Source organism: Bos javanicus, chromosome 3 (genome assembly GCF_032452875.1).
Source record: "Bos javanicus breed banteng chromosome 3, ARS-OSU_banteng_1.0, whole genome shotgun sequence".
In the NCBI taxonomy this organism is placed as follows: domain Eukaryota; kingdom Metazoa; phylum Chordata; class Mammalia; order Artiodactyla; family Bovidae; genus Bos; species Bos javanicus.
Window position 1 is genome coordinate 947729 of NC_083870.1, and position 23673 is coordinate 971401.

At 42.4% G+C, this 23673-nt stretch overlaps 1 protein-coding gene across 3 annotated transcripts in view; it reads right to left on the bottom strand.

Annotated features, from left to right (window-relative positions):
* Positions 1-1835: 1835 nt before the first annotated feature.
* MPZL1 (myelin protein zero like 1) overlaps positions 1836-23673 on the bottom strand; it is an 81553-nt gene continuing 59715 nt past the window's right edge. The window contains exons 3-7 of one of the 3 annotated variants that reach the window (XM_061399409.1): positions 21484-21697; positions 20420-20552; positions 19717-19756; positions 19151-19249; positions 17887-17967 (exon numbers count right to left, since the gene is read on the bottom strand). In XM_061399409.1, the coding sequence (XP_061255393.1) occupies positions 19190-19249; positions 19717-19756; positions 20420-20552; positions 21484-21697 (447 nt within the window). In that variant the 3' untranslated portion in view covers positions 17887-17967; positions 19151-19189. Of the gene's footprint in view, positions 4383-17864; positions 17968-19150; positions 19255-19716; positions 19757-20419; positions 20553-21483; positions 21698-23673 lie in introns of those variants that run through there. The other 2 variants (XM_061399408.1, XM_061399410.1) reach the window with 2 other exon arrangements.

Consider the following 23673-nt stretch of genomic DNA (forward strand, 5'->3'; position numbering starts at 1 on the left):
CATAAAAAGTGTAGGATTATTTGCTCTAGTTCTGTGAAAAATGTCATGGGTAATTTGATAGGGATTGTATTTGTCTTTCTTATTTCACGTGTGGCCTTGCTGCGCAGCATGTAGGATCTTAGTTCCCTGACCAGGGGAGCAACTCCCAGCCCTGCAGTTGAAGCATGAAGTCTTGTCTACCGGACCACCAGGGAAGTACTGTTATTCAAAACGGATTTACCCTTCTCCCACCTTTCTTTGGTAACCTAAGTTTGCTTTCTATGTCTGAGTCTATTTCCGCTTTATAAATGAGTTCATTTGTATCATTTTTTAAGATTCCATATATAAGTGGTATTATATTTTCCCCTTCACTTAGTAATGATAATCTCTATGTCCATCCATGTTACTACAAATGGCATTTTGTCTTCATTTTTATGGCTGGCTAGTATTCCACTGTATATTTGTACCACATCTTCTTTATCCATTCATCTGTCAGTAGACATTTAGGCCACTTCTGTGAACTGGCTCTTGTGACTAACACTGCAATGAACATTAGGGTGCCTGTACCCTTTTTAATTAGTTTTCACCTTTTGCAGACATACGTCCAGGAGTCGAGTTGCTGGGTCATGGACCTGACTTTAGATTTTAAGGGACTCCCGTACTGTTCACCAATTTATGTTCCCAACAACAGTGTAGGAAGGCTCCCTTTTCTCCATACCTGTTCCAGCATTTATTATTTGTAGACTTTTTGATGATGGCCATTCTGACTGGCGTGAGGTGATACCTCATTGCAGTTTTGATTTTCATTTCTCTAATAATTAGCAATGTGAACATCTTTTCATGTGCTTGTTGGCTATCAGTATGTCTTATTTGGAGATGTGTCTACTTAAGTTGTGCCCATTTTTGGATTGGTTATTTTTTTTTTAATATATTGACCTATGTGAGATGTTTATATATATTAGAAATTCAGCCCTGTCAGTCACATCTTTGCAGACGTTTCCTCCTATTCCATAGGTTGTCTTTTTGTTTTGTTTACAGTTACCTTTGTTGTGCAAAAGCTTGTAAGTTTGATTAGGTCCAATTAGTTTATTTTTGCTTTTGACTGTATTACTCTTGGAGACGTATCCAAAAAAATACTGCTGTAATATACTGACTTTATCTTTCTAAAAGTGAGTTTGAGATTAGTACAACTAGCATTGACTCATAGTGCTAAACAGAGCAAGAAATTTTTGGCATACAGAAAGTATTACTATCTAATAGCTATTATTACTACCACGTTACCTTCTCTCACCTCCACTGTGGCAAGACCTTGAGAAGCTGTGTGTTCCTTATGCTTAGCACAGTGCCTGGCATATGACAGGATATAGATTTGTTGAATAGATAAATCCATCTATCCATCATCTACCAAGTCAACATTTATTGAGCAATTGCTAATTGCCAGACAATGTACTACACACTAAAGATGGAACAGTGAAAAAAACAGCTAAATTCTGGCCTCTCAGTGCTTACGTTCTGGTAGGGAAAACAGATCAGCACATGTATGGTTTGACAGGGAGAAAAACAGCAGGGTTAAGGGGCTTAGAGAGAGCCAGGGGTGGGAGAGGTTGCGTTTTTACATATCACAGAAGGTCTCTCTGAGAAGGTGATATGTGAGCAGACACTTAAAGGAAGTGAAGGAGCAAACCACACAAATGTGCAGAACGTGCTTTCTAGGCTGAAGGTGCAAAGGGCCTGAGGTAGGCACATGGGTGGCATTTCTGAAGAAGAAGCCTGTATGGCTGGAGAGCGATTAAATTAAGGAAAGGGCTTCGATCTCTTCTTCACTTGATCTAAACTGAGCACACAACACAATCCAGTAATTGAAAAAGATGTATTAAAGTATTCACAAAAGTACAACAACTGAAAAAGAAAAATGAATGAACATGATGGGTTTTTTACCTGGCTGCATACAGTTCCATTGAAAAACTACAGAGAGCTTGAAATTTAAATGTTAAGTAATCCCTTGTAGGCACCCCCTTAGAAAAACCATGTGCAGTCTTAAGAGGCCTCATTCTGCCAAGAATCAGACATGAAAAGGACAGTCCTGCCATCTGGAAGCAGCCCCACTGTTGTCGTCTAGAGATGAGGATGTTGGGACCCAGGAGAAAGGGCCAAAAGATTCACAGGAGGTGGTTATGAGGAGTTTCAGAAAAGGCCCCAACCCTGAAGTGCTCCACCCCAGTGTGAGCAGCTCCCCGCAGACCAGTCAGTCACAGACCCAGAGTGGGAGGCTGGGGCCCTTGCCCAGTGGAGGCGGGGAGAGGAGGCTCACAGCCGTGTTAGCAGAAGCGATAGCTGGTGCTCTGGGTGGGAGCTTCACAAACATGCAGAAAAATAGGGCTCTTGCTCTCAGGAGGTGTTAGGAATGTTCTATACATAGTAGATTCATTGGACGTGCTGAGAAAGGAGGAAAAGGAGAATCCCCTTTTCTCCGTTAAAAAAAAAAAAAAGACTAAGAAAATACACACATCAACGCATACACTTGGTCTCCCCACAACGTATTTTCTTCTTCCTTGAAATCTCGGATGGCTGTACAATTCTCACAGTGGGAGGACCCACCAAGAGTGTCCTCATCCTGGCAGCCTGAAGAATGCTGACGTGCATCCCTCCCCTCACTGCCCCCGCTCCCCCCTACACAAAAAGGTCTCCTAAAGGTTCCGGAGTTTTCACCATGGAAGCAGAGAAGGCCCAGGGTACAAGGCAAAGCTGGGCACTTTGCAGAGCTGCTCAGGGCGAGTGTTCTTCATCCCTCTTCCGCATGGGGCCTGTGGGCACAAAGGAGGGACAGGCAGCACAGCCCAAAGGCCTTCCTCCCGCGTGCAACACAGACCAGACACGCCAGGCTCAGAGACGGCAGGCACGCGTGGCGACAAAACCCAGTCCTGCTGACAAACATGTCAACAGAATGTGAGCTGGAGTACCATGGGATTCACAGCAGTCTCTCAGAAAATAAAAGACCGCACATATGGGGCAGAGTTTGTTTGTAGCTCATATACTTTTTCTTTGTGTAACCACCTCCTAAACATCTTTAAATCTAAATTACTCTTTATTTCCTTAGAACTTGGCCTTCAAAGTCTCTCACAAAGCGAACAAGACCGGAAGAAAAAAAGGAAGCAGCTCTTAGGGGACCTCAAACTAAATGAGATGAAAACTAACATTACCTGTCACACCCATTTACCCCCCAGTGTGTTCTGGGACTATATCATCAGTATTTTCAATTTTAAATGAAAAAAATTCTTTACAAATCTAACTGTTTTTAACCTCAAAGTCCTTGAAGATATTATTATAGGAGCCAGGCTGCTGGAAGCATGACTGAAGCTTTATAAAGATTCTCTAGAGAGAGCTCTGCCATACTAGAGACTGGCAATCTAATTATTCCATTTCTGCCTACTTAGAAGGAAATGAAATTCTGCTCCTTCAGCTATATGGGGACTTGTTACAAGCACGAAGGACTTCAGCAAAGAATATACCATACCTTTTGCTCTCCAAATAGTACAGTACTCTTCAAGCCAGTCTGGGTTCTCTATTTCAATTATGTATCGATTATGGTACGGATCCAAAAGTACCTGGAAAGAAATGACTTCTGGCATTGATCCTTTGCTAATCTTGCTATGATGAATCCACAAATCGAGATGATATGCTACAGGGTGTAATTTTATAGTCTACGTAACACTGAAAGCAGAAAACTGCCCTGTATTTTAGAGAGAAAAATAGCAACAGAAATCACATGGTCTTCAAGTGGCATAGCAAATGGATGCTTTCTAAAAACAACTGCCAAACAGGCGATATACCCTGGGCTAAAGGCCATCCTGAACATGCTTCCATCACAGCATCTCCAGTCTCCAACTACGATACACACAAAGGCGGAGTAAGCCCTTATATTAAAAGGCCATGTCTACTAGAATACTAAAAGATCTGCCACTTTCCTGATTAAGGCAAACCACATCTAAACGATGGTGATAGGAATGTGTCTGAATTTTCTCAACTGTAAATGACCCTGAAGGGCAGTACAAAAACAGCAAGACAATTTATATACACATAGAATCATACCGTCTCTTCATCATGCAACTGGCTCCTTGCACCAGGAAGATTAAATAGAACATTTATACACATCCATTATACACATCTTTTTCTCCCTCTATGACTAAACATGTGCTTCTCCACGTTCTGGTTTCCAAGGCCACACATACTTATGGGCTACATTTTCTGCACAAGAGTCCAGTTTGGATTTGTTTATTGCTTAGGATATGATCGCGGTCTTCTCAATTTTTCCGAATGTCTGCGTACACCACAGACTCTGACTTGTTAATCCTGTCGCTGTGGTGTCCGCCAGAGTGGTCTAGCTGCGCATATATGACTGGGCCCTGGGGAAGAGAAGCAGAATTAGAGGTATGGAATTAATTAGAGGTATGGCCTTGTGAGGTGCAGGGACAGAAGCGATGATTAAAGTGATATTGTTAGGGTTTCAGAGCGAAGAGTCCCCCCTTTTGAATGTCTTCAGGAATATATGTTCCTTCTTAGGAACAGTATGTCCAGGACTGACTTTAAAACAAGATTGGGTATACTTGGTAACTGTTCAAGATGGTACATAGAGATTTGTCATACTATTCTGTCTACTTTTGTATCTGTTTTAAAATATCTATAACAATATAATATTCCTTCTCAAGAGTTACCCTTAAATACCTGTCACAGAATTCCTCAACTCTTGTAAATGGGATCAGAGTCTCAAGGACAAAGATGGGCACTTCTGCCAACCCAAGACCCACTGAAATCATGACTTTAAGAATGATACAAGAAATCAACATATGCAGTGCCACTCGAAAATACAATCAATTTGAACATTTTATATAAATAAGTACTTTCACAACCCTTAGAGTCCCTTCCAACCCAGAGATTCTAAAACTGTAAACAACAGCAACTACCACAAAATAGCCTTCTTTAGGGGTAAAAAGAAGTTTAATATAACCCAAAGCAATTGCCCCAATCCAGGGAATCTCTCCTTGAATAGTCTACTACTGTGCTTAAGTTTTCAATTTTGAAGTCATAAGATCAGTAGCCACAAGCATGTGGTTTAAAATAAACACTCCTGAAACTTCTATATGAATCTAGAATGGTAGACACATGACATATGCATTTGGCGAGAACCACAGAAATGCACAACACAAAGAGTGAGCCTTAATATAAACCATGGACTTTAGTTAATTATAAAGTTCTCTGTATTAATTCATCAACTGTCACAAAGGTACCACAACAAGTCGTTAACAATCAGGGAAACTTTGGAGAGGAAGGAGTACATAGGACCTCTTTACTTTCTGCTAGATTCTTCTGTAGACTTAACACTGCTCTAAGACATAAAGTCTACTTTATAAGAAATAACTGAATAAACTAAAATAAACATCCTCACTCCCATCTAGGAGTCCTACACCCAGTGTCCTTTAATGCGTAGCGTGGGATCCTGTGGAGTTCAGGCACTCCAACTTCCAGAGAAGGGATAAACCGAGCTCTGCAATGGTGCACCTGAAAGATGAGTTACACAGTAACACCGCTGGGCCCATCCGCACGCCGGCGGGGCCGGACCCGCCCACACACCGGCAGGCCTGCAGCCTGAACTTCCGAGCATGGCAGTAGCCCTGGTGAGCACTAGCCGTGTGGCCTCAGCCCAGGCATATTTTTGACCCCCCGAGCATTACTGTCTTCATCTCTAACACGGCACTAGCAACAGTATTATACCTCTTAAGACTGCTGTAAGAATCAGATGATATCTACAAGTAAAACTTAAGCAATGTCTGACAGCATTCGAAATACATCAATCATTTTTACCATGAACATACTGTTACACAAATATAATTAAAAGTACACCAACGTTACCAATCAAACAAATCAAGCAAAGTCACTTTGTTTTTGGTCAGTGTGTGATACTTTTCATGGCTGTCATGGGTAATGCAACAGATCATGCTGTTAATGCTGAATCAAACTGAAACCCTCTATATTCATCTCAGAAAGCTGCCAGTTAGATGTGATTCTAAAAATAAAAAGGTAAACAAACAAATGTTGTTCAAGTCATTATTTAAGGTGGTTTATTACATAGCAATAGGTAACCGAGACACTGTATGAGTGGGAAAGAGAACAGAGAAAGCAACAGAGGAAAATAACAGAATAACCTCTGAGTCAGTCAGTAAATATTAAGAAACTAGGAAGGTCTTTCATGTGAAACAGTATTATTGTCTTTCATGGCACGAGAACACAACAGTTTGTCGAAAGGAACTGGGAAAACACTGAAGGATAAAAGGAGCCCCTACTTACTGATGGGTTAGTTTCTCCAAATCGCTTCCTAGCGTCCTCACTCTTTACCCCTTAGAAGCTCTTTAGGCCAGCGGCTTTGTTAAATGCCTAGAACAGCCCCTGGCAGACTGTGGATGCTGGATGAAAGGTGGATGAGATAATGAATCTAGAGGAATTCTCACCAGCATTGGGGATTGGGAATCTGCTGGTGAATGTAGCTCAGTTTTGACTAGCTCTCTAAAGTCTGGTCCGAGGGAGATTTGGAAGCTGATGGTACCTCGAGTCTCTGTGGAACATGCCTCAGGACTTTGACAAGAAGTCAACCGTCTTCTTTGGCTAAGACCATTGAGGACTTCAGGAGAGGCCAGTGAACCAAGAACTTGGAAATGCACCTGCTATATCGCTAAAACATTCACTTTGGGGTGTTTGAGAGTTAAAACAATATCAATAATAACAGCTATGCTAACCTAGCTGTACTGTACATCCTGACACCTTTCCTCATCCTCTATTTTTTTTTTTTTTTGGTGCTGCCACAAAGAATTACAACAACCAAGTGAAAAATCACTCCATACGTATATATTTTCCTCAACTATTTATTATACAAATAACTCTTACTATTAAAAATGTTTCAAAAAATTAATTGCTTGACCTAGGTTTATTCTTTTAGTTCCAGTTAGAAATAAAATTATCCCTGGACACCACCTGCATGAAATTTACTCTAATATAAAAACACAGTGGTGACCGAGTAGGGAGAAACTCCAGGAAGAAAGGGTTATGGAAGAGCAAGGAGACCTGTCTCTGAACACATATTAATGTCTTAGAAGCTATTATGTCCTGAATTACACTCTCCATAGCCTCTGTAGCCCTTTAGAATCTGAACCTGGTCCTCCAGGCATTAGAGGGATCACCCTTGACACCCTAACACAGATATCAAGATCTGCTTTAACCACATGCTCACTGACTGTTCACAAAACGCATTTTCAGTATTGATTTCACATCACCAAATACAGATGCGAAACAGTGTGTGTTGTGACATTTTTTGACATAAATGAAATTATCAAAACAAAGTTGAAAAGAACTGGATATAGGCAGGACAGAATAAGTATACATCTTAAGAGCCACACGGATCTGGGTCTAACACCAGCTCTGGCAGTAACTACTGACCTTGGGCAAGTGACTAAATGACAGTGGAGGAACTTACCTCCCAGGACCGCCGTGAGAACTAAATGAGACAATGCAGGTGGTGTACTTCTGGAGACCTTACATACCTAGAGACTAACGTGACAAAAACATAACTTTCCCACTCACTGTCCTCCAAAAATACTTGCCCCCTGTTTTTTTTGGCTGTGCCATGTGGTATGCGGGATCTTAGTTCCCCCACCAGGGATCACACCTGTACCTCTGCAGTAGAAGCTTGAAATCCTAACCACTGGACTGCTAGGGAGTTCCCACTTGCCTTTTGTATACCAAGCTTTGTTTCCAGAAAAGGATCTAGAAAACCAATTGTCCCAAAGATAGACACACAAAGATGATTTGAAATCAATGTCATTCAAAACTAAGCTTTACAGAGAAAGATACTCCAAACTCCTAAGTAGTGCCTACCTGACACCCTTCCCAACACAACTGCCCACTTTGTTTGTGGGAGGAGTCCCCCCTGCCTTTTTTTTTTTTTTTAATTAATTTGGAAACCAACTTTATTTGTGGCTGTGCTGAGTCTTCATTGCCACGAGCAGGCTTCTTCTAGCTGCAGGGAGCAGGGGCTGTTTGATAGTTGCGGGGAGCGGGATTCTCTCTGTAGCGGCTTCTCTAGGTGCATGGGTTCCAGTGGTTGCGACTGGTGGGCACTAGAGCACAGGCTCAGTAGTCGTGGCACAAGGGCTTGGTTACTCTGTGGTATGTGGGATCTTCTCGGACCAGGGATTGAACCTGTGTCCCTTGTATTGGAAAGCGGTTGCTTAACCACTGGACCACCAGGGAGGTCCAAGAGCCCTAAATTGGTTCTGGTGTTCACTCACTTCACTCAGGTAATTTGACTCCACCCTCTCCTGCCCCCGGGGCTTCCCTTGTGCCTCAGCTGGTGAAGAATCTGCCTGCAACGCAGGAGCCCTAGGTTCAATCTCTGGGTTCAATCCCTGGGTTTGGGAAGATCCCCCGGAAAAGGGAAAGGCTACCCACTCCAGTATTCTTGCCTGGAGAATTCCATGGACTGTATAGTCCACTGGGTCGCGAAAATCAAACAGGACTGAGTGACTTTCACTTTCACCTCTCCTGCCCCCCTTGCACAAGATGGCAAGAGGCATCAGCATGTGACCCACTCTGGCCAAGGGAACTAGGAGAAGTTTGCTGAGGGGCTTCTGGTAATTTTCCTTCATAATAAAAACCACCTGGGAGGAGATTCAGCTCTTCCTACAGGTGCCTTTTTTCATGAGCTGCCTCAAGGCATGGCAGTCATTTTGAGGTTGAGGGAAGGAGCCTGAGAACAATGTGCCCAGAGGATGAAAGAATAAGATGGAAAGAACTTGAGTCTTAAGGACACTACTGGACCACTAAACTAATGAACACAGAGGTACCCTGCTTTGGGGTCTCTTGTGAGTTCACAAATCTCTTACTGTTAAAGGTATTTTTAGTCAGGTCTTCTGTCACTAATCTCCCAGTTATAACAAAAATAGTGGCCAAAGACAGATGAGTAATACAGCACAATTCATGCGCTGCCTGGCTATTATGTTTTCATCTTTTGTAGATTTCCTTCCTGGCGCACTAGTATTGTCTCTCTTTTGATAAAATAACATGGAGTTATTTATCCACTCAAATAGTAATGACTAATGCTATTAGACTCTCAGATGATGCCTGCAGGTAGAAAATGGAAGGCTTTGCTGATCAAGGAACATGTCTTGATAGAACCACTGGAAGAAAGTACTAAGGGATAGTTTGCAAATATTCCTGCCACGTGTCCCCTTCACACATCTGACTGCGTACGTGGGTAGTGACTGCCTAAACCCGTCCTTATAAGGCACAGTAGACCGTGTTTGCTTGTGTGTTTGCTTGTGTGTGTGTGTGTGTGTGTGTGTGTGTTAGTCGCTCAGTTGTGTCTGACTCTTTGCAACCCCATGGACTGAAGCCTCCCAGGCTCCTCTGTCCATGAATTCTCCAGGCAAGAACACTGGAGTGGGTAGCCAGTCCCTTCTCAGGGGATCTTCCCGACCCAGGGATTGAACCCAGATGTCCTGTATTGCAGGTGGATTCTCTACTGTCTGAGCCACCAGGGAAGGCCACAGTGTACCATGAACCCTTATAATTAGCAAAGGAAAAATGAGAAGGTCGTTAGACGTCAACTTGCCCTAACCCATTATTTAATAAGAAGGTGTTCAGACATCAACTTGCCCTGAGCCATTATTTCAAAGATTAAGGGAACAAATGCTGAAGTTAAATAATTCCCTGCAAGTTCACACCATTAGCTGGACCCAAGAGTCAATACTAGTTTGTAACACATGACTAACCCTTAATACACTAAGATGTCTATCTAATAAATATGAAGATTTCCTCAAGGTTGTTTGTTAGGATGTACATATAAAAAAGTTCTCCATATCATGGAAAAGCTTGAAGATGATCCCAACAAACCAGGAGCCTCTGAGGTTCTGTAGGGCAGGGACCAGGTGATAATCATCTCTGTGTTTCCCATGTTCAGCTAACATTGCATATATGCTGAGCGCTTAGATGTGTGTGGAAGTGATACATACAATGCAAAGATCAGGTTGTCAAAACAACTGCTACGTTTGGTTATGCTCAATTTATAAAAAGTATTTAATCTCATAAATTCCCTAATAAGATGAACATATTAGGTCAAGCCAGTTTTCTCCAAAAAGAAACCTTTTCTGCTTCAGTCTGAATAACTGGAAGATAGAATATCAAAAGGATTCTGGTGAGAACAACTTCCATAAACTTCTCTGGTGCTCAGAGAGGTATTTCTGTCACACACACTGAGGGTGCCACGTGATGGTGAGTAAGAGCACACACCAGTGTCACCTGAGGCCCTCTGGTGCTCAGGAATTCTGTGGAGTATTTGAAGCAAATGTTTTAACCCCAGGATAGCAGCCCTTGTTTTAAGGTGACCACTGAATGAAAACCTAAATAAAACAAAAACTGGAAGATAAAGCTGCAAGGAAATCACAGTTCCAAGTCTCATGTTGACTGGCAAAGGCTTTATAAACTCCAGAATCAGGTTAAGGCAGAAAATATCTTTAACAAGTTGTACAACTATAAAATAAAAGATACATTATTACTTGATTAAAAATAACCAAGTAAGACAAAGGCTACTCCAGGTAATGTCACTTAACAGAAACCCTGATTTGCAACATGTTCAGCATTATGTGAACCAAGAACTTCCAGATGTCCAGGCTGGGTTTAGAAAAGGAAGCAAAACTAGAGATCAAATTGCCAACATTCACTGGATTACAGAGAAAGCAAGGGAATTTCAGAAAACATCTATCTCTGTTTCATCAACTATGCTAAAGCCTTTGACTGTGTGGATCATGACAAACTGTGGAAAGCTCTCAGAGAGATGGGAGTACCAGACCATCTTACATGTCTCCTGAGAAACCTGCATGCAGGGCAAGAAGCAACAGTCAGAACCCTATATGGAACAACTGACTGGTTCAAGATCGAGAAAGGGGTCTGACAGGGCTGTCTGCTGTCACCCTGTCTGTTTAATCGAAACACTGAGCATATCATGAGAAATGCCAGGCTGGGTGAGTTACAAGCCAGAATCAAGATAGGCGGGAGAAACATCAACAATCTCAGATATGCGGATGATACCACTCTAATGGCAGAAAGGGAAGAGGAACTAGAGAGCCTCTTGATGAGGGTGAAGGAGGAGAGTGAAAGAGCTGGCTGAGGACTAAATATTAAAAACACTAAGATCATTGCATCCGGCCCCATTACTGCATGGCAAATAGAAGGGGAAAAGGTGGAAGGAGTGACAGATTTCTTCTTCTCGGGCTCCAAAATCACTGCAGATGCTGACTGCAGCCATGAAATCAGAAAATGATTGCTTCTTGGCTGGAAAGTGATAACAAACCTAGACAGTGGGTTGAAAAGCAGAGACATTACTCTGTGGACACAGGTCTGTATAGTCAAGGCTATGGTCTTCCCAGTGGTCATGTATGATGTGAGAGGTGGGCCATAAAAAAGGCAGAACAGCAAAGAACTGATGCCTTCAAACTGTGGTGCTGGAGAAGACTCCTGAAAGTCCCTTGGACATCAAGGAGATCAAACCAGTCAATCCTAAGGGAGATCAACCCTGAATGTTCACTGGAAGGACTAATGCTGAAGCTGACGCTCCAGTATTTTGGTCATCTGATGCACACAGATGACTCACTGGAAAAGTCCCTGATGCTGGGAAAGACTGAGGGCAGAAGGAGAAGAGGGCATCAGAGGATGAGATGGCTGGATGGCATCACCAGTACAATGAACATGAATTTGGGCAAACTCTGGGATCTGGTGATGGACAGGGAGGCCTGACGTGCTGCAGTCCATGGGGTCGCAAAGAGTTAGATACGACTGGGCGACTGAACAACAACTAGAGAGAAGAGGCTTTCGGGGACCTGCACTGAACACAAAGAAAATAACCCAGGAATCAAACTGTGGGGAACACTGAGGCTCTCCTCTCAAAACTGACCTGAGGTCCGGCTGCAAACACTGAAAAACGATAGTATAGATTGACCCAGTGCGTGAACTGCTTCCCACTAACCTCCAGAAAATGCCAGAGTCAGGACTAGGCAGAACCCTGGGAGTGTATTCACAAGAGAGCTGAGCCTGGCTCTGACTCAGGGACAGCAGGCACAGCAGGCTGGGGTCTGGATGCTGAAAACAGGGCAGGCGAGAGACGGCAGCCACTCCAGTCTTCCTGCCTGGAGAGTCCCATGGACAGAGGAGCCCGGTGGGCTACAGTCTATCGTCTCGCAAAGAGTCGGACACAACCGAGCGACCAGCACTTTCATTTTTGAGTCCACTTACGGAGTGCCTTCACTATGAACAGACAACCAAGGATCACTGGGCATTTGAGGAAAGCTTCTAACATGAAGACAAAAACTGTAAGAGAAAAAAGGGAATTCAAAAGAAACAGTAACAGAAGAAAACATTTTTTAAAAAATCATATAAAACAAGAAAAAATTATACAGAGAGATAAGACAATGTATTCATGAAAACAAGTATGGGCTACTAGAATCTGAGAATAAGTAATAGTTCTTGAAAATTACTTGAACTATTACTATCTTCCTCTTAAGGAAGAACTTAAATATTTAATAAAAGTTGGAGGATAAAGTTGTAGAGATTTTCCAGAAGAAAATTGCAAAACAGAAAAAATAAGAAAGAACTGTTCTAGGAAATGATCCAACTCTTAACAGGAATTTCCAAAACAGAGAGTAAGAAAATGGAGGAGGAAATTTTCCAGAGAATAATGCAAGACAATATCCTAAGTGAAGGACATAGCTTCCAGATTGAAAGAGTCCACTGAGTAGCCAGTATAATGTATGAAATAATCCCACAATTTTATAAAATTTCAGAACACAAGGGATAAAAAAAGACGCTAAGAGAAGGAGAATAAAACGGGCCCCACACAAAGGAGGAGGCATCAGGACAGCATCAACTTCTTGGCGTTGGAAGCTAGAGAAATCAGCAATGCCTCAAAATGCTGAAGGAAAATGATTTCCAATCTGGAATCCCACCCAACCAGATTCTCAGTCAAGCTTGAGGGAGGAGAATAAAAGCAATTTCAGACCTGCTGAAGACAAACATATTATTTTACAGTTTTGGAGGTCAAAAGTTTGAGATGGGTTTCACTGGGGTGAATGCTGTGCTCCTCCTGGGGCTCCAGGGAGAATCTGCTTCCTTGCTTTCCCCACTTATGAGAGCTGCTTGCATTCCATGGCTTGTGACCCCTTCCTTCATCTTCAAAGCCAGCAGCACAGTCTTCAAATCTCTGGCTCGGACCCTCCTGCTTCCCTCTGATAAGGACCCTTCTGATTACATTTGGCCCACGTGGATAATCCAGGAAAATCTCCCCATCTCAAGATCCGTAAGGTAACGATCTTGACATGTAACGTAACATATCCCACAGGTTCCAGGGCTTAGGATGTGGACATCTTTTAGAGGTCATTATTCTGCTTACCATACAAAGCCTCAACATTCGTATCTGCTGTGCATCCTTTCTCAAGAAGTTATGGAGGATATGTTCTACCACACTATGGGGATAAAGTAAAAAGGTGAGGATCTGAGGTCTGACAGAAGCGAGAGAAAGAAAATTTCTTGGGAGGGGAGGCCCAGGATGATTCCTACACAGCAGCCTAAAGCACAACAAAGCCAGAAGATTTCAACAGGCATGTCTCCATAAATAAAATGAAACCAACAGAATATCTGATGTGTCTGAATGTGCTCAGAGTTTTTTGCCTGGAGAGTTTTGAGATGGAGTGCATTCACAGATAAGCACTTAGAAAACTAAGCAAATAAAAACCAAAATAAAGATGAGCTCTATGACAAACAAAAAAATAATTGTACAAAAACCCAAATGTATGCAGTACAACAGTGAGAAAAACAGGTATATGTAACAGTGAAAAATAACACCTGACCACATATCCATACTGGGAAGAAGCGTGTGGCCGCGTATATACTTGAAAGTGTATGCTGGGAAGAAGGGCTTGAAGGGAGGTGCTAAATTCAGTAATAAAGTTGCTCAGAAATATGAAGATAAATATCAGGGGGAAAATGGCAAAAAGAGAAACTTCCCTGGTGCTACAGTGGATAAAAATCCCCCTGCTAATATAGAGAACACAAGTTCGAGCCCTGGTCAGGGTAGATTCCACATGCCACAGAGCAACCGAGCCCAATTACTGAGCCTACGCGCTGCAAATACTGAAGCCCAAGCGCGCTACAGGCTGTGCTCGGCAACAAGAGAAGCCGCCGAAGAAGCAGCCCAGGCACCACAACAAAGAGTCAAAGTGAAAAGTGAAGTCGGTTGTGTCCGACCCTTTGCAACCCACTGGACTGTAACCTATCAGGCTCTTCCGTCCAGGGGATTTTCCAGGCAAGAGTGCTGGAGTGGATTGCCATTTCCTTCCCCAGGGGATCTTCCCGACCCAGGAATCGAACCCCGGTCTCCCGCATTGCGGGCAGACGCTTTACCGTCTGAGCCAGTGGGGTAGCCGCCCCTGCTTTAAACAGCCACAGCTAGAGAAAGCCCACGTGCTGCATCAAACATCCAGCACAACCAAAAATAAGTAAGTAAATAAAAATTTTAAAATAGCTACAAGAATGGAAAGTGTTTGGCTGCTATTTCTTAAATTTTTTTTTACTTCCCTTTCCTTCTCAGCCTCCAGTCAGGTTGCTTAGTGTTGTTTGCTGGCTTGCTACTGTAGTTCTGTTCATGGCTCCCAGTTTTTCTTTCGTGTTTTGCTTTGGTTAGTTTCAATTGCTTCTTCAAGTTTACTGAATTTTTCTTCCATAGTGTCTAATCTGTCATTTATGCCATCCGATGTTTTTTTCATTTCTAGAAGTTTCTTCCATTTTGGTCTTTTTTAATATTTCTATTTCTCTCCATATTATGTTAAGGTTTCCCTTACAACCTTAAGTTTATTTTTAAGATTTATAATATTTATTTTAAGGTCCTTGTCTATGAATTCTATCGCCTATGTCACTTCTGGGTTTGCTTCTATTGGTTGACTTTTCTCTTGACTATATGTTTTATATTCCCCCTTCTTTGTATGCTTGGTAATTTTTGACTGATGTCAGACATTGTGAAATTTTTTTTTTTTAACACCAAAAACCTTTGTCTTGGGGTAGGCTTCCCAGGTGGTGCTAGTGGCAAAGAACCCACCTGCCAGTGCAGGAGACATAAGAGATGCAGGTTTGATCCGTGGATTGGGCAGATCCCCTGGAGGAGGTCATGTAAACCTACTCCAACGTTCCTGCCTAAAGAATCCCATGGACAGAAGCACCTGAGGGGCTACAGTCTGTAGGGCTGCAAAGAGTCAGACATGACTGAACGGATGTAGCACATACACACAGCCAGTCAGACACTGGGAATTTTTCGACGGCAGGTGTTGGATTTTGTTTTCTGGTGTTTTTCTTTTTAAAAACTTGAAGCATAATTAATTTACAATACCGTGTTAGTTTCAAGTGTACGGCAAAGTGATTCAGCTACACACACACACACACACACACACATATATACAAATATACTTTTTTGTACATATATGTGTGTGTGTGTGTATATATATATATATACACATACTTCTTTAGATTCTTGGATTTTGTTATATTGTAAAGACTGGATTTTGTGCTGGCATGCACCTAAATTACTTTTACATTAGTTTGATTCTTTAAACGCTTCCTTTTTATGGTGGGTCCATAGCATCCATAATCTGGTGCTGATTTAGCCCTTACTACCAAGGTGCTAATTTAGTCCCATTACCCCAATGGCTCAGTGGTAAAGAATCTGCTGCCAATGCAAGAGACATGGGTTCAACCCCTGGGTCGGGAAGATTCCCCGGAGAAGGAAGTGACACCCCACTGCAGTATTTTTTTTTTTCCCTACTCCAGTATTCTTGCCTTGGAAATCCCATGGACAGAGGAGCCTAGAGGGCTATAGTCCATGGCATCACAGAGTTGGATGCAACTTATGCCACTAAGGTGTGACCATTCTGAGAACTCCAACCAATACCCTGTACATAATGAGTTCTCTCCATTCTGCGTTTGAGAACACAAACTATTTCCAGTCCTGGGTAAGGTTCAGGGCACTGTACAACCTACTGCTTTCCAGGCAGCTCTTCTCTGGCCACCAGGACCTGTCGCCCACACATCCACAAATCTGTATTTAGCAAAGACTCAAGGGGACCCATCGCGTCTTCTCTCTATACTGTTTCTTCTTCTCTGGCAAGGTGTCTCGTAAATCCTAGCCACCCTGGCTTCCCCAGCTCAGGGGACAGCTGAGCCGTTTCTGCTTCCCCTCAGTACTGTAGTCTGGGAGATGCCTGGAGGAAGCCGGGACGATCACGGGGCTGCCTTTATTCCCGTCTCTCAGGAATCATGGTACTGCACAGCCTGTCTCCCAGTGTAGAGAATTCTTTCTTTCCTCCCCTACCCCCAGTTTGTTTTCAATAGAACAACTTCTACAGCATTTCAAGGGCAGAAGAAAAAGTTTCCAGGGCTTCTTTAGGTATAATGTCTACCCGTAACTTTAATGCCTTTATTCACAACCTTATTTCTATTCACAATCCAAATTAGTAAATTAGGTATCTGAGGCATACTATGTAAACTGAGAGAGAGAGACAGAAAGACACACAGACAAAAAGAATGAGAGAGACGAACAGACAGACTAGGAATCAGTAAGGTCCTGATGCCGTGAAAGAATATATGCTGCCTAGAAATCTAAGGTTTGAGCCCCAATTCTGCTGCTAACTGCTCTGTGCTTTTAATAGTTTAACATCACAACGCCTCCGTGTCCTCACCACATATGACAACTGCGGACTAAGACTATGGGGTAATTCTTCCACAAGACACTGTTATTCTTTTCTTTACTTCCTCTTAAATCCACCCCCTAATGCCTCCTCCTCAGAGCAAAGTTATAACTGGCCACATTCCTTCTAACACTTTCTATCCCAGAAGAACAGAATCAGTACTAAGCTCTGGAATTTCTGCCATAGCCACAATTATAGTTACATCAGCGTGGACAATACACAATATTAACCACAATGCTAGATTCCACGCTAAGTTCCAAATACAAGTTATTTCTTCTCTGTACTTTCTACAAAAAGCAGAAACCAGACTTTCCTGTTCATCAAGCCTCCTAATTATTCAAGTAACTGCTTGCTGCTGCTGCTGCTGGTGCTGCTGCTAAGTCGCTTCAGTCGTGTCCGACTCTGTGCGACCCCATAGATGGCAGCCCACCAGGCTCCCCCATCCCTGGGATTCTCTAGGCAAGAATACTGGAGTGGGTTGCCATTTCCTTCTCCAATGCATGAAAGTGAAAACTGAAAGCGAAGTCACTCAGTCCTTTCCTACCCTTAGCGACCCCATGGACTGCAGCCTACCAGGCTCCTCCGTCCATGGGATTTTTCCAGGCAAGAGTACTGGAGTGGGGTGCCAGTGCCTTCTCCGAATCCTAAATAATTCATACAAAATAACTTTTCTGTTTTATTATCAATACCAAAATTAACTTACTCCTGTGAATTTCATGGCTTAAGGTACACCTCAATATAGAATCTAGCTCACTAGCTTTAATTCTTTGAGCAATTAGGGAAGAAGTGTTTACATCTGACATTCATCTCCTAATTTTGCTTGAGCCAATCTGTTAGTGGTGGTTTGGTGGAAACCTTTACTCAAGTCAGATTCTTTTCCACATACTTTCTTCTGTTCCTCCTAAACCAACCCCTACATTCTTCTCTGCTTCTCTTGCTCTGTCTTTCTGTTTCACTCTCTCACAGCTTAGTATTATTCTTTTCCGCATCCCAGAACACGACACAGCACCAAACTGCAGCGCATGGTACAGTGGGCAGACCGCAATCAGCTGTTACCTGGTGAGATCCAGAAGGCAGGCTCTTTACTAGACCCTCTGTGTCGGAGGGAGACTTCCGTGAAACCTGCTTAACTGGTGACACATTCTCTGATGTTTTGCAGCTGATAAGTTGGCAATTTGGAGAACAAATGTAAAAAAAAAAAAAAAAATTAAAATGGAAACATAAAATACAGAAATGCAAGTGATGACAGATGAAGTAGCAGATATATAAAAACAAAACTCAACAAAACAATGAGTATCAAAACAATCACATTTCTTGAAACTAATTTTTATCCCTGACACTAATTCTTCCAAGTCAGTGATGCAGCTCCAGGGGAGGAAAAGAAACCAATGTGGGATGACCACTTTGCCCCAGTTTACAACAATGATACCTGCTGAATGGGATTCTGGCTATACTATACATTTATCCTTTGGCTGCTTTGGCTTTTTCCCCTGTTATCATTCCTCCTTTGGCATACAGGTTTAAAGAAGCAAGCTATACTACCTTCTTGATAGCTATTCACTTTTGTGATCATCAAAGGCAAACCTCTTCTGAATGTGCTTCCAAAACAGATCCAGGCTTGTAGTCTTGGCTCATCTCATACCTTCGATTCCCTGGGTCCCCATTGTTTGTTTCCCCACCAATTCCACAACCAAACCAAAGAAAATCCAGGAAGTCATGGATGATAAGAAACTGTGGAATGCCGTGTCACATGGGCTGAACTTTTTCAGGGGCACAGGAGGTTTTCAACAGCAAGGCCTATCTCATAAATAAACCAGGGAGAACTGATGCCAAGAGGTATCTCATTACAGATTCCTTGATGGGATGTGTTTTCAGCAGAGCTTAAATCCTTTATAATGTACTTTTAAAAAATCTTAGAAGTGTGGAGAGAATCACTTAAAGTGTCGTTATTAAGATCAAATCATAAAAGCATTCTGCAAACTGTGCTTTCTCTGAACCAGGAGGCTATACACCCCAAACCAAAATGGTTTGAGTATTCTAACACAAAGAGGGTCTAACTCAGTAATAATACAGTCTAAGTATTAAAAACGCACACACACACACACACACAGAGGCATCTTACATGAAGAACATATATGTTCAGATGACCATAAAACCTGACAACCCAATTTCATTGGGATGGTACACTCCACATGTTTCTAATACAGACACAGGACATATTTGTAGACAAACCATGATAGCTGTTGGGTTAGCTCAGAGACAGATGGTTAGTTGTCAACAAGGGAGATGGGCTGAATACACACACAGGAATATTAACAGCAACAGCCAGTGTGATTGGTTACCATGTGTCTAATGGGAGTGGAAGAGGAGACCCAGCCCTGTTATAGTCCCAAAGTGTCGTCTATGTCAGCTTTTCTTAAGAAGTGGAAGATAAGCAGGATCTGATCTTGGCACACCAAGGTAGAAAAGGCAGGAGAGGAGGAAAAAAAAACAAGTAAGAAGAATAGCAGCATTCATGATGCCATGCAAGATTCTAAGGCACACTTTCCTGTGCTTTCATTAACCCAAAAGCATGAACTAAGATTGGCATGTCACCACCTGGATTAGTTTCATGTTGAAAACCAATGTTCCGGTTATGTTTCATCAAAAATTACTCACCATGCAAGGGAGCGAGTACAGTCAGCAAAACAGAAACATTCCAAGCAAGTGATATCTGAATTTGAACACTCAAACTCCTCAAAACACAGCACTCCTAAAAAGTAAAGCAGCAGAGCCCAAAGACAGAGGTCCTACCATCTACCAGCCAAGGAGTTCAGGGCATGCAACCCTCTCAGCTCACAGTCCCTTCATGCACTTGGGACACAGCCCGTGCTCATCAGCTGAAACCCAGCCTCACTCTCAGTCTTACCACACAATTTCTACAGAGCTTATATGGGCTAGCTGTCCAGCTGGAGTGGCAAAAAGAGAGGGTCCTTCAATTAGACACACATCCTCCGCTCAAATGTGTTATCTTTGAGAAGCCACAAACAAAAAGAAAGTCTACTTTTCTTTAATGCTGGTGTATTTTGGTGTTCAACTCTTATTATCCCCCTTGGATGAGTCTAACCATGCATTCAAGAACAAGTCATAAACTACTTTTAAAACTACAAACAGGAAAAGTCCTGCATCATCACATCAGGTAGGAGTCATTTACCAGCACACTCTCCCCAGGCATTGTTATGATTATTACATTTACCTAATTGAAAAGAAGAACCTTGTAAGATTATTACCAAGAGATCGAATTAAACTCATACTGGAGCAAGAGATCTGTGGCTTAATAATACTAATCTCAGAGTGGAAGGTACTCAGAGAGCACAGACTACAGAGCAGTCCACTTCACCAAACCTAAGAAAGAAACTGAAACAGGTATTAGCATCACATTCCACGTTTAATAGCAGTCCATTGATCTCTGCTTGCCCACACAAAACACTTTCTAAGGAGACAGCTCAGTTCTGACATGAAAGTTAACAGCAACTAATTCTTCACCATTCTTTTTCCATACAACATATACAAGTTTTCACAAATTTTGACTCCTTCCCTCCAACTTTCCCCTCGAAAGCAGAGCTTCTTACCCAGCATAATCCCGTTTAGAGTTTCTCCTTCTATAGACGACAGCCAGAATCATGGTGATAAGCAGAGTGAGACCTAGGACCACGGCAGTAACTATACCCACCACTACCCAAACTGGAAATGCAGGCAAAATCTCTAGAGAGAAAGAACAACAAAATATGTTTAAGGTACATTGCTATAGAGAGAAGAAATGAAATTGTATTAAGTTAATAAACAAGTGTCTTCCTTTAGCAATTACCACACACTCTCTTATTATCCAAGTTATGATATTCTAATACCTAACTGGTGACATATGAACATTAACTGATAAAGAATGAGCTTCAGAACTCAACACATTTATATATACATAATCCCTCTCAATGCTCTAACTCAAAGAAAAGAGGGGTATGTGACTTTACCTCAATCTATCCTCCAACAAAGCAGACTTTGTCTCAAAGTGAGATCCAGAACCTGCATTTCCTGGCTTATTCTCCAAAAAAAGGTGAAGAAATAGCTATACTGTTTCTGCCAGTGTTAAAGCTTTCTCCCGAAGAATATTGTGTGTGAAGTCGCTGAGTCGTGTCCAACTCTTTGCGACCCCATGGACTGTAGCCTATCAGGCTCCTCCGTCCATGGGATTTTCCAGGCAAGAGTACTGGAGTGGGTTACCACTGCCTTCTCCAGAGGATCTTCCCTACCCAGGGATCGAACCCGGGTGTCCTGCATTGTAGGCAGATGCTTTACTGTCTGAGCCACCAGGGAAGTCAGAATATTAAAATAATACTAATCTCCTTTCCCACTACCCATCACACGTAACTATAATGAATCTGGTCTTACTTCTAACTAACAATGAAAAATTCATACTCCTGGAATCTGATCCACATGCTCCAGACAGCAGGTATATAAATGGAGAAATTGAACACTTCAGTTGGAATGAGTTCCCTGACCCCCACAGATGTTTTGTAGAGCCACAGTCCATGGGAACAGGGATCATAACTGTATGGCAGAAATACCCCTTTCAAACACATCCTGAAACGTAACTCTTAAGGGGACTGTATCAATACTGCAAAAATATTCAAGGAAGTACCTTTCTCTACAACATAGAGCCTAATGTGTCCTGGCTGGACAACAATGTCAGGAGGGTTTTTGACATCACAGATGTAGGTGCCATTGTGAATAAACTGCATATTTTCTATGTTGATTGATGCATCTTTCTTGTCAAGGTCTCCAGCCCAGCTGATTCTGTCCTTAAATGGTGGATAATTCCCAGCATACACTTGCCCTTGGGAGTAGTGGAAAAACTGCAATTAGAAAAAAGAACACATGAGCTATTCTCAAAGGCAGAAGTTCTAAACTCTAGTACAGGCATACTGTGAAGGGTTCTTTTTAAAAAAGACTTCATTTGAGAAGCTCCAATCAAGATTGTGGAGCAAGTACATGGAAAAAAGACCACATCCAGAAAGAAATGCCACATCATCAAGATGTGATGATAAAAGAAATGCCAAATCTCAAGCAATGGAACCCAAGCCAGACAGGGGTTTAGAAATCATGGAGCCCAACCCTCTTTCAGTTGAAGAAATAAACCTGTACACTGTCTCTAATCCTCTCAATACTCCTGTGATGTAGCAATTACCAGCCATATTTTTATAAATAAGGAGATTGAGACTCAAAGAACCCATTTGCCCGAGGTCACAATGATAACAGGTGGTAGATTCAAAGTCAGGACCACCTGATTCTTCAAAGCCAGTGCTCTGATGGACACCACGATTGAGCCCAGTGAATCCAAAAGTTTCAGCCTTAATTCACAAAGCTTACCATTAAGATACACGAAGGCATCAAGAAAAAGAAGCCGAAATATCACAGATCAGTTAATCTGGTGGGCTACCCCATTTTACTTATGTGTTTCCTACAGAAAAGTCATGGATATGTGAAAGGAACACAGCCCAGACAACCCAAAAGTCTCATCTGCCTTTGCAGGTTCAGCCTTTAGCCCTTTCTCTTTGCAGTCTCATTCTCTCTGCAGACCTGCTTTTAGCAAAGGAACTCATTTCTCAAAGTAACTTTCTCAAACCCAGTCCCCTGAAAATAAGGTCAGGCCTGGAGGGTGGGGATCTATTTTCATATGTGGCTCCAATCTACACAGCTCTGCTGGAGGCCTGATGTCTTTGTTCTTATTCACCTATGGGGAAATTGTAGGGTTGGGGACAGCAATCAGCATTAGTCAACCACTGAGCTGTACTAGCAATCCAAACACAACATTTTCAGAATCTTTTATAGAAGCTGAAATCTCATCCATTGTGCAATCTCATCCATTCCTATGATTTAATGGCCATCTATATTTTGTTAACTTCTTAATCTCTCTCATCCATAGTACTCTCTGGAGCTCTAGACTCCTAATCTAACCACCTACTTACTTTAGCTTAGCTGTCCCCACCTTCCCGTTTGCCACCTTATCCTACAAACTCCATCTTCTACCTGTGACATCTTGACTGATGGCACATGCCAGTCTCCCAAACCATATATTTTGGAATTATCATTGATTCGTCTTTCTTCCCATTCAGTTAGTCTCCCAATTCTGTCAATTCTATTTCCTAAGTTTCTCTCTTCTATTTGAGTCCCACCAATATTACCTGATTTTATGTCCTTATTATCTTGGACTGTATGACCTTTTGACTGGTCTCAAGTTCCTCTAATCCATCCTCCATAATGCTTAAATGATTACTAGAAAAAAAAAATTATCAAATATATACCCTGTGTTTAAAATAAACTAATGCTTATCAGGAACTATGAAGGGGCTGAGATTTTACACTCTCTGCAACTCAGCCATAGGTTCACAGATGCTGGCAGAAACACGAGACTCACGGGAAGTCTTTGTTCTCCTGTTAGAAGACCTGGACACAAAGAACCCTATTACTTACAAACAGCCAGCAGCATGTTTTTATCTGTGGCCCCTGCCCCTCAGAGTCCACAAGGACAGCGTGGAGGGACGAGGGTGGATGCTGTGCACACAGAGGCTCTGCATCACAGCTGAGGAGCCTCAAGCTTGGAAAACCCCAATTTTTTATAATGGGCAGTAAGCCCATCTGACCTTTGCCCCAAAGGGAGACATATTACTATTGTGGACAGTAAGCAAGCCTGTCTTCTGCTCCAGAAGGAGACACCCTCTCTGCCTGCTAAGACTAGTCACTGTACAAGAAAGGCAGCCAAGGCCTCTGCTTGCAAGATGGACAGAAATGTGAAATACCATGAAAAATAACATTCTGACACTCATAACCAC